The 23,099-nt window shown below is 35.7% G+C and overlaps 2 protein-coding genes across 3 annotated transcripts in view; one reads left to right on the top strand and one right to left on the bottom strand.

The window, feature by feature from the left end:
* Positions 1 to 12,063, bottom strand: part of LOC120629861 (prominin-1-A) — a 47,621-nt gene extending 35,558 nt beyond the window's left edge. For both annotated transcript variants that reach the window (XM_039898933.1, XM_039898935.1), the window contains exons 1-2: positions 11,103 to 12,063; positions 10,598 to 10,653 (exon numbers count right to left, since the gene is read on the bottom strand). In XM_039898933.1, the coding sequence (XP_039754867.1) occupies positions 10,598 to 10,653; positions 11,103 to 12,027 (981 nt within the window). In that variant the 5' untranslated portion in view covers positions 12,028 to 12,063. The remainder of the gene's footprint in view (positions 1 to 10,597; positions 10,654 to 11,102) is intronic.
* LOC120629862 (protein takeout-like) lies at positions 1,919 to 8,846 on the top strand. Its single transcript, XM_039898936.1, has 5 exons — positions 1,919 to 1,991; positions 6,431 to 6,653; positions 7,620 to 7,744; positions 8,090 to 8,242; positions 8,695 to 8,846. The coding sequence occupies exons 1-5, from the start codon at positions 1,919 to 1,921 to the stop codon at positions 8,844 to 8,846; spliced, it is 726 nt and encodes a 241-aa protein (XP_039754870.1).
* Positions 12,064 to 23,099: the final 11,036 nt, after the last annotated feature.

Raw genomic sequence — 23,099 nt, forward strand, 5'->3', positions numbered from 1 at the left:
GACCGAAATTTATGTAAATCAATTAAGGGTATACCAAAAACGTGCAATGGAATATTCCACGTGGATAATAAATTTGAAATGCAAACTTGTGACATTATTTTAAACGTTTTTTTATACACGTAATATTATATAGTTCTAAAATGTATTACTATTATTATTATTATTATTAAACTCTTTATTTTTATACCACAACATTTAAAATATAACAAAAACAGAAACAGCGAAAGAAGTAGTAATACAAAAGGCGGCCTTTTCGCTTAATAGCGATCTCTGCCAGGCAACCTTAGAATTAGGAAAAAAAAGAAGAGGAGAATAGACTGCTGGTGGTACAAATATTAAAATACATACATGCAAATAACTACATGCTAATACATAAACTAGTGTGCACAAATAGATAAAAAGTAAATAATATAATAAATAAATAAATATAAAAATAAACTAATATATATAATAACAACACTTACATAATTAAATACTTTAACATACAATAAATGAGTAAGTATATACATACTATTAAAAGTACTATTAAATTATTAAAATAACAGGAGATTTAATATTAACTAAATACTTGGAAAAGCTCCAAGTTCGCGTTTCTAAATATTTATTACACATAATATGTAGGTACATTTCTTATACATATACACTACGGATTATTTACGAAATCATTATATATACAGGTAAATAGTTTATTATGGTAACACGATAAAGTTTCATTCTGAAATGCTATTACTCATCGATTGTTCATTGATCATTGTTGAATTGATCATTTGACTTTAATACAAACATCTGCTGTTGATTTGTTTTCCTTCGCTACTTACAAACAATTTTATTTAAGATCTACAGAGTAATTTATATCATAGAGGCAATATCTAAATAAAAAATAATCATTAAAGCTGTTGGGAACGTACTTCGTGACACTTTAAATATAAAGAGAATTTATTGGATTAAAAAGCTTGGCCGGCCACGATGAATTTCTTCACCGTTGAAGCAAGCAAAACAAGCAGGTTTAAAACCCAAATTACTCTGCAAAGTTAGAGGCGAGTATCGGAGTTCGAACTCGATCAAAACGTGGGAGACCTAAGGGATGCCGAAGTCCTAGCGACAAGGCTTTCCTCTTCGTACCAGCGTTTAAGTGCTCGTAGCTAGTTTAAATGCGAATAATTTCATTTTGTCTTTTGAGATAGTTTTATATATCCTCATAAGATTTAAACCGAACCAGCTTGACGGCACACTTTTCGAACAAATATATTGCAATCGGCTTTGGCAATATGAAGTAACATCACCAGTCGATAACCTTTCTCCATTTTAAAGAAAAGCACGGCTGGGATTTAAACTATGAGTATGTTTCAAGGTTAGTGGCACGCAGGACACTTATACTTGCGAGTTAATATATTTTAATTGAATTAAAACTAAACTTTTCTACCGAAAAATTTGTGGCACGCTGGAAATTGGCAAAATTGATGACAAACTTTTAACTTGATTGACATAATACTTCAAATATTGGTAAAATATATTTTATAGTAATAACAGACACAGTGTAAATTAAACAATGTCTTTTCGAACGATGAAAAATCGTAATAATCTGTGTTTTCAAAAATCATTATCACATTGTTAAAGCGTAGGCTACAAACATTCTAATAATATTAGGGTACCAACTAGGTACGTCTTTTTTCAAAAATAACTCGCTTAGCCACGCTTACACACACGCACACACACTACCCTGGTCTATATACCTATAAATATTTGAGACACTGTCAAAACATTGTACATTGATATATTCACTTAAAGCATTAAGGACGTTTAATTTATAAATTCAAGTTTTCTAGTTTCGTCCCAGTGTGTAATAGGAAGTGGATTAAAACAATCGTCTCGCGAATACTATAAATTTTTTTTAGTATTTTATATTTCTGTGATAAAAATGTTTAGGTATAAGGATTTAACTTTAATAGCTTTCGTTATTTTGTTTTGTGAAAGTTCTTCAAAATCAGCGCGTAAGTAAATATTAATTTGTTCATTATAATTTCAATAGTTTTAAAAATTAGAATATTTGACTAAACCTAAAATTTGGTGGTAATAATTTTATTATTTGTACTATTTAAATAATAATTATTATTTTAGTTGTATCACACGCACGAAGTATAATTTTTGAAACAGATAATAAAGCCGCGTTATTGCTGTGCAGTCATTTATGTAGTCTCAGCTATGTATGGCTATTTTTTTATTACAACATTATTTTGGATATGTTTACATAATACTTTGGATGCTTTTGGTAATCGAATACAACGTAAAAAGTGTTAAAAAATATCGTAGTTTTTTCGGCACTTCGGCATGTAGCGGCATAAATGATGCTTCATAAGGCTTTACCTTAATTTGATGACACGTACTATAGTCTCAATTTTAAAGTATAGGTACATGAGATCATAAGATTAGAGTTTACGAATAAATGCACCCAAATAAAAAGGACATGTCTATCTGTGATTTCAAAATAACTGCCCCTTTTATAAAATAAATATGATTATTTTAAGAAACCAAAGATGGTATAAAAGTTTTATCTGTTGGTCTGTCTGGACGAGTTCTTAGTTGTAGGTTAAGCTGGCGTTGAAAAAAAATGTTAAAGTCCCATCTTATCTAGAAGCACTTAAATAAGGGGAAATACCCGGCTTATTTCTGCGACTAAGCAGCATTATTGCAATGCTCTGTTTCGATCTGAAGGAAGGGTTTGCCGGCTTAACATCTATGCCTTAGGTTGATGGACAAAGGGGGCAGGCCTAGTTGCTCTGTTTAATGGCGATGGTTGTCCACTTACGGTGGCCCATTTGCTTGCCGCTCCGTAAATTATTACTACATAAAGAAATCCTATTAACTTTAATGTTATATTACTGATCTAACGAAGAATGACTGTCTTAGGTACGGAAATGACATAATCTCTAACAGAGACGACAAAAATACACAGATTTTACTGTGTATTATATATAGCATCTTGCATAATTTATAAGGTTTACTATATAAAGCCTAAAGAAGCGGTGATAGTGCAGTGGATAGGACTTCGACTTAACTTCGGGGAGCGAGTTCGAATCCCGGAACGCAACTCATTTTTCTAAATTATGTGAGTTTTAAGCAAATAAAATATCCCTTGCTTCAAAGGTGAAGGAAAACATCGTGAGGAAACCTGCATACCTGAGAGTTCTCCATAATTTTTTCAAAGGTGTGTGAAGTCCACCAATCCACACTGGGCCAGATCGGTGGACTACGGCCTTAGCCCCTTCTCATTGGGGGAGGAGACCCGTGCCCTGCGGTGGGCCGGAAATGTGCTGATATGATGATGATGATAACATAAACCCTATCATTATAAAGGCTTTATATAGTGTGTATTGATCGTGCTGGGACAATTTACCGTTACCGTAAGAAAACTGGTGTATCTAATAAAAACACACGTAGACTATAAATATTAAATCTTTAAATTGAATATCAGTTGTATCATAAACTAATGCCCGTTTTCACTAAACCAAGGCATCGTCTAAATTTAATGATTAATGGCGCTTCTATAGAAAAAAAGTTTCGCCAACTTTTAGGTGATAACTATTGGAGAATGGTTGATGAATGCGAAGGAATCTCCTTATTTTAGGCATTATTTATATAGGCAGGTTTGTTCTAGGTTAATGAAAACGGGCATAACTTTAATTCTAAAAAGAGCTCGTTTGCAAAAAATAAAAGTACTCCAAGATGCGCGATTCCGTATTTATTTATTTATTTCAATACTGCAAAATTACCTTCCTCCGCCCCTCTTTCTATGGACGGCAGTATATTAGTTAATTACTTAAAAAAACACAAAGGGATTCACGATGCCGACTGTCCTAACTAATGTTATAAATGCAAAATTGTGTCTGTTGGTTTGTCTAGTTGTACTTTCACTACGCTTTAATCAAGCAACCAATAAAATATTATAGATTTTTGACATAAAGTCAGTCGTAAAAATTGGGAGTAACATTTTTTTTTCATTCCACTACAAGTTAGCTTTTGACTGCAATCAAATCTAATCTCACCTGGTAGTAAGTCGTGATGCAGTCTAAGACGGTAGCGTGCTAACAAGTTAGGAAGTATGGTAGTCATACCCCTAACTAGCGGCCAAAGCCTCCCACCTGACCAGACGAGAGAAAGTTCAGAAATTGTAAATCCCCAAATTGCCCCTACCGGGAATCGAACCCGGGACCTCCTACTAAAATTCACAGCGCTCACCGTTGCGCCAGGGAGGTCGTCAAAAACTTTTTTCCCAGGAAAACAAACGGATCCCACGAGTTTTTTGATAAACAGTAATTAACGGTCGAAAAACGCGAACAGCTAGTATAATTTAAATACTGTAAAAATCGATAGATCCCTCTTTCTTTGGACCCTAGCATTGGTTACCTACCTATAAAAATCCGTCACGGAAGATAGAGTTAAAAAAGTAACAGCTACACTTTCGCATTAATAATATAAGTATGGATTAAGTCACACAATATTTTATTTTGGTGCCATTCCATCTTTTGCAACTGTACCCTTCATATGTTTATATAAGTTTCACAACAGAAGCATGGCTGCAACGTTGTCCACGCGTTATGAATTCAAAATGAACGGTACATACAGTGGCTTATTTAGAAGTAACCTGATTCTTTGGTTGAGCTTTTGAAATAAAATTGTATTGATGTTCGGGAATAGCTCCGTTATTTCCAGAAGGATTAGCAAAATATTATTTTGTTCAAAATGACTATATGCCGGAATGATCCCATTTAACTTTCATACCAATCTGATGAAAAGTTTCGAACACATACAACTCTTCAAAAAATTACAGAAAACAAATCGCGATTGCTGTTATCGTATAAATATGCATAGTTAAAGCAATCACACAACAAAACATCACGCCTGTAGCCTAGAAAAGGTTATGTTTATGGTTTACCCACATTTTCTATCAAAGTTTGCATATTTTTCTGCGACTGGAAGCTAGTTTTACATAGAATTCAATCTCAAATTTTGACGGCTGATTGGCGCTGTATACTTTATAGGTGAATACAGCACTATCGTTGTTTATATATAAACACCCAGATACTGAAAAACATTCATGTTCATCACACAAATATGTTCATCACAAAATACGAAGCTTTTTTTAATATGATTATAATCCATGACTACAAATTAGATAACAGGTTGCAGAGGTCAGCTCATTTTTTCCATGCAATGCTACTTTTGTATATTTAGCTTATTTTACTAATCACTTGCAGCTTACAGACCTTGGCCGTGGTTGTGTTTTGGAAAATATGTATGTCAAGGAACATGGTCTGGGCGAAATGCATTTCAAAATAAATGCTTAACTGCAATCATTGCATATGCTTAGAATAAGCAAGTTATTCTATAAAAATTCCACTACGCAACTCGCTAACAGTATTATTAATGCTGCTTTTATATGACACTTACTATAGTTGCTTTGGTTAAGAGAAATTTTCTTATTAAAGCAGTGATAGCGCATTGGGTAGCAGCTCGACTTCACTGTCGGAGGGTCGAGTTCGAATCCCAGTACGCCTCTAACTTTTCTAAGTTATGTGCGATTGAAGCAATTAAAATAAAACTTTCTTCAACGGTGAAGGAAAACATCGTGTGTAAACCGGCATGCCTGAGACTTTTCCATAATGTTCTAAGAGGTGTGTGGAGTCCACCAATCCGAAAACACCAAGGCGCAGTACGGCCTTAACCCCTTCTCATTGTGGGAGGAGACCCGTGCTCTGTAGTGGGTTGGTAATGGGTTTATGGGATGATGATGATGGGGCATGAATGGTTAGGTGACGAGTACTAGCCCGGAGTCAAAAAATTTGCGGTGATAACCCCTATTTCTTCAAATGCATATTAAGCCATTGGTCTTGGCTATCGCTAAGTTATAATAATAGTCGTTATTAAAGATTTTAAACTAAGATTTTCGTGGTTAATCAACATTTTTTAACTATAGTTCAACGGGTACATACCACGATAATATTTTGGATTTGTCGATATTTCGACCCAGTTTCATGGATCGTGGTCACGACGGGACTGCGTAGGCAAGAGATGTCGTTATGCTCGTTATGTAGGGTATGTGCTCTTAAAACCCTCTTTCCCATGAGAAAGGAGACATGTGCCCAGTAATGGATCGTTAATCGGGCGATGATGATACAAATTTTACGTATATCTGAAGACCTGGCTCTTTGTACACACAGCATAGTATGGCCACTGGCAAAAATATTATCAGAAATAGTTAAGAATAGTACACTTAATATATTAATATTCGATTAAATGGGTAATTCTTATTTGATGCCAGGACCTCATGAATTGTGACCCGCACTTGAACATATTAACCACTGGACGAACGAGAAACCAGTTCCTCGTCAGTTGTAGTCTATCTTAATATATTGATATTCTTTTGTTTTAGCGGACTACATAAAACCTTGCCCGGGACTCAAGTCGGAATGTCTCAAGAAAAATATTCAAGAAACTATTCCGCACTTCGTAAAGGGCATTCCAAGTTTAGGTATCAACTCTACAGATCCTTTATTTGGTGATCCAGTTCATTTGGACCTTGCTGGGGGCCTGAAGATTGAATTCAATGACGGTGTAATTAAGGGCTTCAGAAAATGCGTCGTCGAACATGTTAAGTAAGTTATATTTTTTTCCACTCAGACAAGGTTCTCATTCTGCAATGCCAAGTGTACCTAGTCTACGAGTCCCACCAAGTAACAATACTCGTAAACAGTACCGTTACTAGATATCGCTCTTTCGATACCGTATCAATCGTAGTTAACTTTAACGCAATCGGATAAGTAAACGTAGGTAGAATATCTCACAGATCTCAGATGAAACACAATGTGGTTTAGGTTGTAGCGCGTTTGCCTATAAAATGTCAAAGTCAAAGTCAAAGTCAAAAATATCTTTATTCAAGTAGGCCCATAGGTGGCACTTTTGATGCGTACATAAGAATTACACGGTAGTGAGATGATGGCGATAACCACATTTGTAAACTTAAAACTAAAGCGAGGGTTCCAAACGCGTCCCGGTCTAAGAAGAAGCCCACAACAAACTTAGCCGGGTGTTTTTTTTTTTGTTATCACCATCTCACAATGTAATTTTAAATTATTAGAAGAGCAACCTGGTTAGAGCAATAATATTCACACTTGCTTTGAACGCACTGAAGGCACGTGGCGGGAATTTATAATTAAAGGACACAGAACGTTATAATTAAAAGCAAAGAATTAATATTTAACACCCAAGCATAGGCCTCCTGTTTAATATTTACGATGTATACTATGTGTAGAGCAGTGATAGCCCAGTGGTTATGACACCGACCTCAAGCGAGTTCAATGACTCAAACGAACACATCACTTTTCGGAGTACCTAATGTACATTGTGAGCAATTTAATATCACGGTCAAGTTAAACATCGCGAGGTAGCTTGCATGCCCAAGAGATCGCCATTTTATTTCGAATGTTTGCGGCCTTAACTCCTTATTATTCTAGGAGGAAAGCCTTGCACCGTAGTGGGTTGGTAATAGGTTAATGCTGATAATATAGATCTATAGAAGGTTGGCTAAAGAATTCAGGAATTGGTATTCATTTCTTTTTCAGATACGAAGGTTTGGAAGCACAACTAAACTTACGATGTAGTTTATCTCTGAAAGGAAAATACAAAGCCACCGGTAGAGTTTTGATCTTCGCTATCAATGGGGAAGGAGACGCTCGGATAAAAACTCGTAAGTGATTTTTGATTGGTCCCCTTACTTTAAAAATTGAATATGATTAAAATAATTTCGAGTGGTTGGCTTTTGGTGGCATTGTTAAAAAAATTATAGGCTGCTTTTGGTAGAAATTCTTCTGAATCTAAGGCCTCCTTTCTCATTTCTCGCTAAGGGACATTTAAAGTTATGATTTACCAATGCGGTTTAGCGAGCTTTTACAATTAATATTGTGTGGCGGGAATCGAACGTGGTTCTCTCGAAAGTGAGGCCGAAGCCCTAGACTATTAGCACTCATATTGACGTAGATTTGTGGGGATAATTCATATGATTACTAGTTAACACTGTTGTTTATATTTTCAGCGAACGTTGCCTTCTCCTGTAAAATAACGTTTGAGGATGTAACGCGTGACGGAGTTATATATCGGGAGATTAAAGACTATAAAGCGTCATACAGTTACGACGATAAAGTAAATTTCCAATTTACGAATCTTTTCAAAGGAAATCCTGAACTCAGTAAGTATGGAAATTTATAAGATACATCTTTTGGATTTGTGGATTTGTATTAATCATCGGTAAAACCAGAACTATTATTATATAATTCTTATTTTGTATGTTTAAATTAATGACGTAAAAAGAGGAAAATTAATTACGACGCATAGCGACACGAGTTGGCCCTTACTTTATTAAAACTTACTTAAGAACCTTCTCTGCTGTCACTTGTTAAGTAAAAACATTATGGCAAATAAATGCATTGTTTTCAAAGTCCATACTTGTTAAATGCGCAAACCTCATCAAAATTGTAGCATTGTAGCACACACACATACACAAAATAGCTTTCTTCTAAAGCATTTTAAAATTTTGTAGTTGTTTTATGAATATATAATAGTTTAAACTTTCAATTTTTACTACTTAATTTACATTTTTTCATTTGCACATTTGAAATAATTTAAAAACTTATTTTACAGGCGATACAGTTTTGACCTTTATCAACGAAAATTGGAAACAAGTATTGGATGAATTCGGAAAACCAATCACGGATACAATCGTCAGTATGGTATTTAATATCATAAAGAAGTTCTTCCACTCCATACCCAGAGACGAACTCTATGTTTCTTGATTTAGATGTAATAGAAAATATTTATAGTAAATTAAAATATTAAGTAAGTTCTTCGATTAAATTATCTACTTAAACGCTCAATTGTAGAGTTACTTTACTTTTTATTTTTACCAACCTTACCATCGTAACCAAAAATTAAAACTTGTTAGTGGTATGGCAGTTATATTAAACGCATACCCCTGTTCAGTTTCTAGTCTACTTGCTTGGCGGCACGTCTTTGTTGATAGGGTGGTTACTTGGCACGGCCGAAGCCGTACATCGGGTATACCGACCTACTTTATCTGTAGTTGCCCAAATATGCAATATAAATATAATGAGAATTTGTGCAAATAAAACGAACAAGTATTTAAAAAAAAATTGCGGCCGTAAAAGACAATGGAATAAGTTATGATAGTTACAATGTTTAGCTTCTAGTAAAGTCAATCATCGTTTATCATGTTTTCGATTGCTCTGATATTTGACGCAGGCGTCCTCACTATAAATATTTAAAATAATCAAAACTATTAATATTATGAAAGAAGTTTTAAAAGTTTAGTAAATATATTTTTTAAGTGATATTTTCTTATGGGATGTTAAACTGCTTCGTTACGTAACGCGTTACGGCACCTGTCTGTCTGGCTACCTTTTTTCTCACACAGGCAGGCTCGTCCACTCTCCTATCTCACAGCGCTAGACGCTTGCCTCTATACTCAATATAGACATAATAAACTGTTGACAGTGATCATATAACCCTGAACTATCAAGAATTGATTATAAAAAAATATCAGTATTAAATAGTTCAACTTAGATTAGTTTCAGTTATCACTTATGCTTCAGACGCACGTTTTTTTAACAAACCAACATATCAACGTTTTTGATTGATTTTAATAGCTATTTATAATTGCGAGTGAATAAAATAAATCTAAGACCTCAGTCAATGAGCGTGTATGAAATAAATGGAAACAATTTATCTATTTATATAAACTACCTTCTTTTTTCATCGCCTGTTAAAAGTCCAATAAAATAAACTTAGGTATTCAGGACATTCACGATAGAAAAACTCTAATGAAAGAAACATGAAGGCTTGCTATACGCACAAAATAATATATTCATTGAATCCTTCACTTCGATTCACGTTTTGAATAACGTAATGTCGCTTGCGTGACCTGAGTTAGAATTCCACAAAGACTTTATTTAATTAGCTAGTTTTAACCTCGTGCTATTTGAAATGCTACAACTTACATTTCGAGAAAGAAAGCCACGTTTATAGTTTTTATAAAAATTTCATTAAATAGAAACAAAAACCCTTTTGTTTTAAAGAAAACAAAGTCTTTACACAAAAATAAAAAGGGTTAGTTGTTAGTAGTTAGTTTTCCCATTATCTGACGTGTACAATAGTGAGGCTTTGGGCAGAGTGCCCGATTGTTAAAAGCATTCCCACTAAAACCTTTGTTCCTATTAAAGTTTCGTAATAAAACTTCAGCAGTTTTCCAAAAGGCAAAGGTAATTAAATAAATATTATCATTAATAGCGTTGGACCACGTATTTTGTTTCTGCAATAAACTGGTTCTACAAAAAGAACATTTAGATATTGATTTATTATATTCTCTACTGAATGACTTATTATTATTTGACTTATATTTATTTGGTTAGTTACTAGTTAGCTACTCTAGAAAGATTAAAAAATATAACTGATTTGAGAATTTTTAAATAGGTTATGAACAGACAAAACAACGCCAATAATAGAAAAGAGTTAAGAATAAAAAAATTACCTGTAAAAATGAATAAGGGAAGTTGAATTTCCCTTTCACAATATCCTTGACAAGACCTGAGGAACAGTTTTTGATTTAATTATTAAATTTGTATGTTTATATATAATATTACTATGCACACCAGACACACATCATGTAGATAAAAATAAAACACAGTTTGCCAAATCTAGTTTTTACGTATAATATACCGAACAATATTAAATCACGGTTCGCCAAAAACTGTTTTATAGAAGCATCTACTAAGGACTGTTAAATGTACGTAGTCGTCTTATTTATGTTTTCTCTCTTTAAACTTTAAAGTTGAACTCCGCGAATGGTTTAATTAAGTTTATTAATCGAAGGTGAAGACTTTTTCAATGTGTTACTGATTAGCTGTTAATAGGCTGCGAAGGTTAGTACGCACCCGTGTAACGAAACTGACTTTGGAGAAAACTTACCCAATTAGTATTAAAGCAAAAAAAACTTCGTTAAAAATACCTTTATAATTATGAAAGATATGACTTACCGATAGGATAATCAAAAAGATAAATTACTGAAAAGAAATTCGACATAAAACTGAACGGGTGAAATTCTTCATCGAGTTTGAATTTTGGTATCAGATACGTTTGTGTTTGAGGCAAACTTCCAAACTTTATCTTATTTTTATCGACGTTCATATACCAATCACTTGTGTCAGTCTCTCGAACGCTATGTTCTGTGATTATATCTAGCGTTATGTTTATTGGGTCTGTATAAGAACTTGGTATACTCGTTGTTATTGGTATAATTTGTATTGTAGATGAACTTGTAGTAAACGACTCAGTTGCTGTTTCAGTTAAAATTCTAGGCGGTTCAGTTCGTCCACTTTTCAATATGTTATATTTCTCCAACCAAGATCTTAATGCTGACGAATCATTTGTTGATAGAGAATTCCGTTTATTTAAATAGTTTCCTAATGTCCTAACTTTTTCAGATTCTAAATTATGAGAATTTTTCACGTCTGATTTTGAATTTATATCAAAGCAATTCTCCCATATAATATTTTCAGGTTCTTTTAAATTATACACTTTGTCACTTTTTTTATCATCAAGGAAATTAGCTTGAAGCGTTGAAAGTAATTTGCTGTTTCCTTCGTCTTGATCGTTTTTGATTTCTTCAGCGGCATTCGTTTTCCCAATCGGATGAAAAGTCGAGATTACTCGGAAATTTTCATCTTGTGCTTCAAGAAAGTTGCTTGCTAGGTCGGGATTGAAGACATTAAGATTGTTTCCGGCAGAAGCCGCGGGCGTCTCTTCCGCCGACGTCCGGAATTGTCGGATTTGCAAGGCAAAAACAGATTCTGTAGAGCTCCACTGCAGCGTCTTTACTTCACTGACTGTGTTACGGTCGGTCTGCGATAAAACTTGATTTGCTAGCAAAATTGATAAAACCAGAGGGGTTAAAGACATCATGAATGTAAGATTTTATTTTGTACTGTATTTTTACTGTCCACGTCGTATAAATGTTAATAACGATGGAGCACTGCGGCGCGGGGCATTGGAAAAGGGATTTGTAGCACTTAGCAGTCTGCCGACTCACTTACTGGATTATGAGAAGTGTAATCGAACACAAATTGTTGCTTTTTTAATTATTTGAACATTTAGTACAGATACAATTTGTATTGTTGTTTTTAATTTAAATATTTGTTGTCTTTATGTTACGTACGTATGTAAAGTTGAACATTTATCATGTTTTTAACCGACTTAAAAAAAATTTAAACAAAATTTACCACTCACTTTGTATACCATTTGCAATAATAGCTAGGAATGTGTGTAAGCTTTTACATTTTACTTGTCACCGACTTCAAAATATGGTAGAAAATATTTTGTTTTTTTTATTTTCAGTTTGTAGGAATAGAACTTTTATTTTCGAAGTTTTAGTTTAAAAGATTTTAATGAAAATTTAAATGTTGACGATTATGTTGCAATTAGAACTTCGAGTTTGAATTTCGTAGTTTAATTGTAGAATGTCAAATAAGACTGCGTGACCCACCTGCAAAATCTTGGCTTTTGCGTTTATATCGTGTGTTTTAAGATTTTTTACCAAAACATTCTAAAAATATCTCACTATGCATAACTATTTTTCTTTATTCATTACAAATCAAGAAAATAATATTGATTTTGAATTTTGAATAAAAAATTGAATTTATGAAATACTGTAAATTTGGTTATGTTAATTTAGTTAATTACTAATTTATACTGATATTATTACGCGTGAAAGTAAAAAAATAGTAGAATAAAATCTTAAATTCATCAAAAAATGCAATAAAATACAAATTGCAAAGTTGGCTACTGAAATCGTATCCGTTTTTATGAAATTAAAATTCTATAGTTTCCTCGATCAGCAGTGGCGTGCATAGAGGGTATGCACAGGGTATGCAGATGATATAAAATTAAGAAAATCTCCAGTATGAGTTATAAATCCTTGGGGGTAGGCTTTATATAAATCTTACAATGTCTACTCTTAAGTTTTTTATAACTCTTACTTAAGATTTTCTTCTGTGCATACCCTCTATGCACGCCACTGCCTCGATGTATTAAATAAGTTACAATACAATTAAAACACAATTGCATTGGTCTAAAATTAATCCTTAGCTTTAACTGTAACCATACCAAGGATTTCTGTACCTATGCAGACGATATGCAGATACCACACACACACATGCTTTCTTTTTTAGAGCTCGTCCGGGAAAGTACTAACGCCATGCTTATTTCTGCCGCAAAGAAGCGTTGCTGTTTTCCGGCCTGAAAGGCGTGGTTGCCGGTGTAATTAGGTTAAAAAACACATAAGGAATACTATAAAGAACGCTTCAAATTTCTTCCCATTTCTTTCATCCCAAGGCTCTCAGCGATCCACCACAGAAAATGTGCTAAGAATGGTAAAGTGTAAATCTCGCAGTTATTCGGAGTCCTTTTTTGTAAAAGCGGCAATGTTGTGGAATACACTCCCTGATGACATTCGACGCTCAAATCAAGGGATCGCAAGGGATTTAGAGCGTCGAATAATATAGAACATGAACAAGAAACATGTTAATATTATGTGTATATGTATGTGTATTTATGCATATATATTTATATAAATATTAAATATATTATTACATATATATAAATATTATTACATTTATTATTTTATTTAATTATATATGTATTTTGACGGCCGATTGGCGCACTGGGCAGCGAACCTGCTTTCTGAGTCAAAGGCCGTGGGTTCGATTCCCACGACTGGAAAATATTTGTGTGATGAATATGAATGTTTTTCAGTGTCTGGGTGTTTATATGTATATTATAAGTATTTAAATATATTATTTATCAAAATATTCATCAGTCATCTTAGCACCCATAATACAAGCTACTTTTGGGCTAGATGGCGATAAGTGTATTGTCGTAGTATATTTTTTTTTTATAGAGTTGTGATTTCCCGTTTCTCATTGCCTTATTTCATTAGTTAATGTAGCCTGAAAGAGATCACTTTTAGTGATAAGGCCGCCTTTTGCACATAATTTATGTCAAGTAAGTGTTCCTGTGTGTGTTACATTTATTATGCAATAAAGTTGTTTAAATAAATAAAATAAATGAGGCTTAACAACCTACGCCTCAGATTTATGGATACAGCGCGGCACTTTGCAGAACTTGTCCTTCGCATACCCTGCGATATGATGCTCTATTTATAGGCAACGGGTTTCCACTTTTAATCAGGTGGGCCAGCCATCTGATTCTTCAATGATTACTATAGGAATAAAACATTTCCCGCTTGGGTGTTACTAGCAGCGGCCAAAGTCTTTTACCAGCTGAAAATTGAACCAGGGTCTTACTTAGAAACAAGAGGATAGATCGCCGCACTAGAAAGGCGGTCAAACATATACCAGCTGATAATTGAACCAGGGTCTTACTTAGAAACAAGAGGATAGATCGCCGCACTAGAAAGGCGGTCAAACATATACCAGCTGATAATTGAACCAGGGTCTTACTTAGAAACAAGAGGATAGATCGCCGCACTAGAAAGGCGGTCAAACATATACCAGCTGATAATTGAACCAGGGTCTTACTTAGAAACAAGAGGATAGTTCGCCGCACTAGAAAGGCGGTCAAACATATACCAGCTGATAATTGAACCAGGGTCTTACTTAGAAACAAGAGGATAGATCGCCGCACTAGAAAGGCGGTCAAACATATACCAGCTGATAATTGAACCAGGGTCTTACTTAGAAACAAGAGGATAGATCGCCGCACTAGAAAGGCGGTCAAACATATACCAGCTGATAATTGAACCAGGGTCTTACTTAGAAACAAGAGGATAGATCGCCGCACTAGAAAGGCGGTCAAACATATACCAGCTGATAATTGAACCAGGGTCTTACTTAGAAACAAGAGGATAGATCGCCGCACTAGAAAGGCGGTCAAACATATACCAGCTGATAATTGAACCAGGGTCTTACTTAGAAACAAGAGGATAGATCGCCGCACTAGAAAGGCGGTCAAACATATACCAGCTGATAATTGAACCAGGGTCTTACTTAGAAACAAGAGGATAGATCGCCGCACTAGAAAGGCGGTCAAACATATACCAGCTGATAATTGAACCAGGGTCTTACTTAGAAACAAGAGGATAGATCGCCGCACTAGAAAGGCGGTCAAACATATACCAGCTGATAATTGAACCAGGGTCTTACTTAGAAACAAGAGGATAGTTCGCCGCACTAGAAAGGCGGTCAAACATATACCAGCTGATAATTGAACCAGGGTCTTACTTAGAAACAAGAGGATAGATCGCCGCACTAGAAAGGCGGTCAAACATATACCAGCTGATAATTGAACCAGGGTCTTACTTAGAAACAAGAGGATAGATCGCCGCACTAGAAAGGCGGTCAAACATATACCAGCTGATAATTGAACCAGGGTCTTACTTAGAAACAAGAGGATAGATCGCCGCACTAGAAAGGCGGTCAAACATATACCAGCTGATAATTGAACCAGGGTCTTACTTAGAAACAAGAGGATAGATCGCCGCACTAGAAAGGCGGTCAAACATATACCAGCTGATAATTGAACCAGGGTCTTACTTAGAAACAAGAGGATAGATCGCCGCACTAGAAAGGCGGTCAAACATATACCAGCTGATAATTGAACCAGGGTCTTACTTAGAAACAAGATGATAGATCGCCGCACTAGAAAGGCGGTCAAACATATACCAGCTGATAATTGAACCAGGGTCTTACTTAGAAACAAGAGGATAGATCGCCGCACTAGAAAGGCGGTCAAACATATACCAGCTGATAATTGAACCAGGGTCTTACTTAGAAACAAGAGGATAGATCGCCGCACTAGAAAGGCGGTCAAACATATACCAGCTGATAATTGAACCAGGGTCTTACTTAGAAACAAGAGGATAGATCGCCGCACTAGAAAGGCGGTCAAACATATACCAGCTGATAATTGAACCAGGGTCTTACTTAGAAACAAGAGGATAGTTCGCCGCACTAGAAAGGCGGTCAAACATATACCAGCTGATAATTGAACCAGGGTCTTACTTAGAAACAAGAGGATAGATCGCCGCACTAGAAAGGCGGTCAAACATATACCAGCTGATAATTGAACCAGGGTCTTACTTAGAAACAAGAGGATAGATCGCCGCACTAGAAAGGCGGTCAAACATATACCAGCTGATAATTGAACCAGGGTCTTACTTAGAAACAAGAGGATAGATCGCCGCACTAGAAAGGCGGTCAAACATATACCAGCTGATAATTGAACCAGGGTCTTACTTAGAAACAAGAGGATAGATCGCCGCACTAGAAAGGCGGTCAAACATATACCAGCTGATAATTGAACCAGGGTCTTACTTAGAAACAAGAGGATAGATCGCCGCACTAGAAAGGCGGTCAAACATATACCAGCTGATAATTGAACCAGGGTCTTACTTAGAAACAAGATGATAGATCGCCGCACTAGAAAGGCGGTCAAACATATACCAGCTGATAATTGAACCAGGGTCTTACTTAGAAACAAGAGGATAGATCGCCGCACTAGAAAGGCGGTCAAACATATACCAGCTGATAATTGAACCAGGGTCTTACTTAGAAACAAGAGGATAGATCGCCGCACTAGAAAGGCGGTCAAACATATACCAGCTGATAATTGAACCAGGGTCTTACTTAGAAACAAGAGGATAGATCGCCGCACTAGAAAGGCGGTCAAACATATACCAGCTGATAATTGAACCAGGGTCTTACTTAGAAACAAGAGGATAGTTCGCCGCACTAGAAAGGCGGTCAAACATATACCAGCTGATAATTGAACCAGGGTCTTACTTAGAAACAAGAGGATAGATCGCCGCACTAGAAAGGCGGTCAAACATATACCAGCTGATAATTGAACCAGGGTCTTACTTAGAAACAAGAGGATAGATCGCCGCACTAGAAAGGCGGTCAAACATATACCAGCTGATAATTGAACCAGGGTCTTACTTAGAAACAAGAGGATAGATCGCCGCACTAGAAAGGCGGTCAAACATATACCAGCTGATAATTGAACCAGGGTCTTACTTAGAAACAAGAGGATAGATCGCCGCACTAGAAAGGCGGTCAAACATATACCAGCTGATAATTGAACCAGGGTCTTACTTAGAAACAAGAGGATAGATCGCCGCACTAGAAAGGCGGTCAAACATATACCAGCTGATAATTGAACCAGGGTCTTACTTAGAAACAAGAGGATAGATCGCCGCACTAGAAAGGCGGTCAAACATATACCAGCTGATAATTGAACCAGGGTCTTACTTAGAAACAAGAGGATAGATCGCCGCACTAGAAAGGCGGTCAAACATATACCAGCTGATAATTGAACCAGGGTCTTACTTAGAAACAAGAGGATAGTTCGCCGCACTAGAAAGGCGGTCAAACATATACCAGCTGATAATTGAACCAGGGTCTTACTTAGAAACAAGAGGATAGATCGCCGCACTAGAAAGGCGGTCAAACATATACCAGCTGATAATTGAACCAGGGTCTTACTTAGAAACAAGAGGATAGATCGCCGCACTAGAAAGGCGGTCAAACATATACCAGCTGATAATTGAACCAGGGTCTTACTTAGAAACAAGAGGATAGATCGCCGCACTAGAAAGGCGGTCAAACATATACCAGTTGATAATTGAACCAGGGTCTTACTTAGAAATAAGAGGATAGATCGCCGCACTAGAAAGGCGGTCAAACATATACCAGCTGATAATTGAACCAGGGTCTTACTTAGAAACAAGAGGATAGATCGCCGCACTAGAAAGGCGGTCAAACATATACCAGCTGATAATTGAACCAGGGTCTTACTTAGAAACAAGATGATAGATCGCCGCACTAGAAAGGCGGTCAAACATATACCAGCTGATAATTGAACCAGGGTCTTACTTAGAAACAAGAGGATAGATCGCCGCACTAGAAAGGCGGTCAAACATATACCAGCTGATAATTGAACCAGGGTCTTACTTAGAAACAAGAGGATAGATCGCCGCACTAGAAAGGCGGTCAAACATATACCAGCTGATAATTGAACCAGGGTCTTACTTAGAAACAAGAGGATAGATCGCCGCACTAGAAAGGCGGTCAAACATATACCAGCTGATAATTGAACCAGGGTCTTACTTAGAAACAAGAGGATAGATCGCCGCACTAGAAAGGCGGTCAAACATATACCAGCTGATAATTGAACCAGGGTCTTACTTAGAAACAAGAGGATAGATCGCCGCACTAGAAAGGCGGTCAAACATATACCAGCTGATAATTGAACCAGGGTCTTACTTAGAAAAAAGAGGAAAGATCACCGCACTGGAAAGGCGGTCAACATACTAAATAAATGGGTTGCAACTATAAATTGCAGCCTCTGCAACCATAAAAACATTAGTTAACTTTATACGACTGGCTTTTAAGTAAAAACTAAAACTAACTCAGTAATTTTTAAAGCTTAGTATCACGAACCATATAATATTTTATTTATGAGTCTATTAGACACTAAGCAGACACTATGTGGCTTCAGTTTCAATATCATAAATACAAAGTCTTAACTACTACTGAAAGAATAAACCGAACGTCCGAAGTAGCCGGTTTAAATGTAAAGGAAAGTGGACTTTAAAAGCTTAGTTGTGAATAATGTGACTGATTTGTTTCGCTTGTAGCGTAAAAGAAGGGCGCGTGACCGTTGTGGGTTATGTATGTGTGTTAAGTCAACACGGCGCTTTTCTTTTGGACGAGGTTTTCCGAGATTTTTTAAGGTAAACTGACTAGTCGCGGGTGGTTAAAGAGAAACAGGTCAGCGGGTCTCGGCGTGTCATGTTCATGTGTCACCAGGGTCGCATCTGAGGCTTATTTAAACAGAAGATACATTTGTTTACGGAAGTTCAAAATAAGTTGATAATAAACGTGATTATAAATTTGCTATTTATCAACCTGAAAATATGAAAATGTTTAAGCAATAGCAACATTATTAAAGAATTAGCTTCACATTAAATTTATAACAATATAGAGAAACTATTATTTATTAAGCTATTTATTGTTAATGTTTTACTGCTTCGCGAATTGGGTATTCGGTTATTAACTAATTATATGAATGAGAATTAATAATACTACGATACAAATGCAACCAACTTTTGTGTCTAACGGTGATCCAATTTCAATTTTATATAATTTATTTTGCAGCGAAATTAAAAAAAGTTCTTATTTATAGTTATATCATTGCAATATTCTCAAGGATTTTTTGAAAATTAATAATAGCTTAAGTTCCTGATAACTTAACTTTATATTGGTAGCAAAATGGTTAAAATGGTCCAGTAGTTTTATAATATTAGCATATAGTAGGCAGTATAGGTTTTAAGGTAATTTTGGACCTACCTACGAATAAGTTTTGCTCAGCTCATTTATAACAATATATAGGCTACTTACAATACCATGATTTTGGACGGCCGAGTGGCGCAGTGGGCACCGAAGATGCTTTCTGAGTCCAAGGCCGTGGGTTCGATTCCCACAACTGGAAAATGTTTGTGTGATGAACATGAATGTTTTTCAGTGTCTGGGTGTTTATCTGTATATTATAAGTATTTATGTGTATTATATTTATAAAAAAAATATTCATCAGCTATCTTGGTACCCATAACATAAGCTACGCTTACTTTGGGGCTAGATGGCGATGTGTTTATTGTCCTAGTAGTAAATATTTTTGATCGCGTATCAAATAAAATTAGTTTTGTCAGATCTTCTTTTATTATAGGATGTAAACTCATACATAGAACCGGCCATCGGATATCAGATCAGAGCCGAGACTGCGGATCTTGACTGCGTATCCTCATCCTTCCACATATTATGCGATCATGATATATCGACAATACATTCCACGAGTCAAATTCGGCAGGTCCCTGTTATCCAATCCGGCCCTGTTGGCACATATTTGTATTAATTACAGCGTCAACTAGGGCGCGATGCCTATCTGGGTAGCCAAAGTCTATCGGATGCTGGAAACGCAGGTGACCTTTAACGAACGAATAAATAAATATATACAAACAACCGCGAAATAAAAAATGTGCAAATAATATATAATTATTTCTCATATTGAGTCCCTAGTAGTCCTTTCTGTGACAGAGTTTGTGTATGAAATTCATCATTTCCATCGGCCTTTAAACTGCTGATCTCTTTTCTCACAGGGCTCTCTGCTCCAACTTTTTTTTATTTTATTTTTTTTCGTTATTTAATTCCACTAGTTAATCCTAAACTAAGTTAGTCCTTGTCTGCAATCTCACCTGGTGGTAAGTGATGATGCAGTCTAAGATGGTAGCTGGCTAACCTGTTAGCGAGTATGTTAGTCATACCCCTAATCGGTTTTAATTCGGTTTGAACGTGCTCTCTGCGGTACGGGGAGTCTGCCAATTACCGTTAAATAACTCCGAGCTGGTACAATTTTTTTTTTACACAAAATCAATGTTTGGTTCTACCCGGGAATCGAACACATGACCTTATGATTCGTAGCTGAGCATACTAACCATTAAACCAAGAAGTCATTAGTCAGTGCCTACTTAAATTTAAAAGCAATGCAGCTGTATTAGGTAAGTGAAGAACTCTGAGGCTGGTAGTAAATTTTTTTTAATTTTAATTATTTTACAATATAAGACAATGCAGTACCTGCAGTAAAAAAATGGGAAAATAGAAAATGGTATATATACTAAATACTTACCCGCATCTCTCTGGATATCATGGACGATGTATGTGCCTTTGACAAATTTGGCTACGCTTCACTTATCCGTCGAATCGATGGCAAAATTCTACTTTTCAATCCAAACAAAAATTCAAATATATATCATTACAGGTGTTTTATTTCTCTTAGGTGTTTTTGGTGGGTATAAAATTAACTACCAAAAAGTACCTAACGTTTATCTTGCCATTCCGATGGTAATTTTGAAACCTCTAATAATCAATAAATAAAATTGCCTAATCTTTATGTTTTAAAAAAACAGCAGAATTATTAGAAAAAAAGCATATAGTTTCGGTTATAAAGTTTGTATATGGCGCATTTATAATATTAGTAGGATAGTAGGATATTAGGATTAGTAGGATAGTAGGATTTCACATAACCTATCTCGCCTTTTGTCTTTCTCAAGATTTTTATCCTTTATATGATTTTCTTCTTTCTTCATTACATGACCAAATAAATAATTAAAACAATTGAGAGTGTTTAATTTGCAACAACAAAAATACATTGGAATTTGGAGTGGGAGTGAACCTTGCGTTGAGTGTTTATATGTCTCTGATAAAGGAATATATGTAATGTTGCATAACTGCTTTGCGTACAAGTCGTTGTAGCAAAAATAAGTGTCGCATGTAGTATACTACATAGACCTCTCGTACGGTTTGACCGATACTTGGACTCCAATCTAGAGCAATTTCATTCCGTTTAATTAAATGCTCTGGCAATTTGAGTGGAACGTCAGAAATTAATGAAAATCTACATCCTAGTACCTGCCTAGAAATAACCGAAGATTTATAGGCAATTTCCGCTAATATCTCAGCTATAACTTAGTTTCTCAGATTTAATTTAGAATATTGCTCAATTTGATCTTCAAGATGGATGTTTAAATTAATTATAACTCTCTTGCCCTCTATAATTAATTGGCTTTTCACAGTTTTCTGTTTTATTTGGGATGTCATGACATTTGTCACATTTATTTTATGGTAATATGAACAGTGTACTTCGCAACTTAGTAGATAAACTGTTGCATGGTAAACTTAATATTTAGTTTTAGTTTGCTGCATTTTTGCTGGTTTCTATCAGGTACCTTTGTTTATATAAGACTTATCTGTGGAAACCTGTTATTAGTTTTAAGTGAAACAATTTGTTAACTATTTAGTATCTACAACTGTTGGTTTTCCAATTATAGAAAAATAAAATAATTAAATAGGGTTCTACAAATCAATCAAGTCAATTGTGTACCTATCCGACATGTAATTATGTGTTGTGTGGTGACAGCCGATCAGAATACAGTTGTCCCCTTATTCTTCACAGTACGAGGCGTCCTCTGTACTACCATCTACTGCGATCACCAACCCAGCGTGGTGAGGATGTGCAACCCCTCCCGTTAGGAAAGGCCTTTAGTCCAGCAGTGGACTGTTATACTGACTGATTATATTATAATCACTGCGGGATACGGGCCTCCTCTCTTGTACTGGAGAAGGTTTAGGAGCTTATGCTGTATACGCTGTTTTAATGCTGCTAACAATTATTCACGTAATTTCAGTAATTATAACCGGGGCTAGCGGCTTAACGTGCTTGCCCAGGATGGACAACGCCAATTGAATACTCCGATGTGTCACTCAAAATGTACTGTCAAAAACCTTAATAAAAGCATGATTGCTCATTAGACAGAGAAATCATTAAAAAATCCTGGCAAATTGAACACCAACACAAACTTCCATTCAGAAAGAAAGAAAGTTTGAATATTTTTACTTATTTATTACAGGGACATTTTCATATGTCGGTGCACTTTCGTTAAGAATTCAGTCTCTATCCTAAACTAATAGCAACAACTTTTAAATATTTTGGTATTTATGTTGTATTATATTTGTACGTGATTAAATCGGAAATGAGGAGATCTGTAGAAGTTACCGACATAGCTCACAGAGTCGCGAAGCAAAAGTGGCAATGGGTCCAAGGTGTTGGAATGGCAGGCCCGTACTCGTAAGCGCAGCGTTGGTCGACCCAAACGAGGTTCAAGGTTTGTCTTCAACGTCAGAGAATATAAAGCCCGTCGCAGGTAGTCCAAGCAGCACAATACCGTGGAATTTGGAACTCCCTACAAAATACTTATATTCAGCCGTGGATGACTATGATGTTGATATAATGATATAGTACGGCCCATTAAATACATAACGGCTTTCTGCTTACCGCAGTAAAAGTATACGAGTGTTTGCTACATTATATTAGTTAACGAACTAATTAAAGATAAATAAATAAAC

Source organism: Pararge aegeria, chromosome 15 (genome assembly GCF_905163445.1).
Source record: "Pararge aegeria chromosome 15, ilParAegt1.1, whole genome shotgun sequence".
Lineage (NCBI taxonomy): Eukaryota > Metazoa > Arthropoda > Insecta > Lepidoptera > Nymphalidae > Pararge > Pararge aegeria.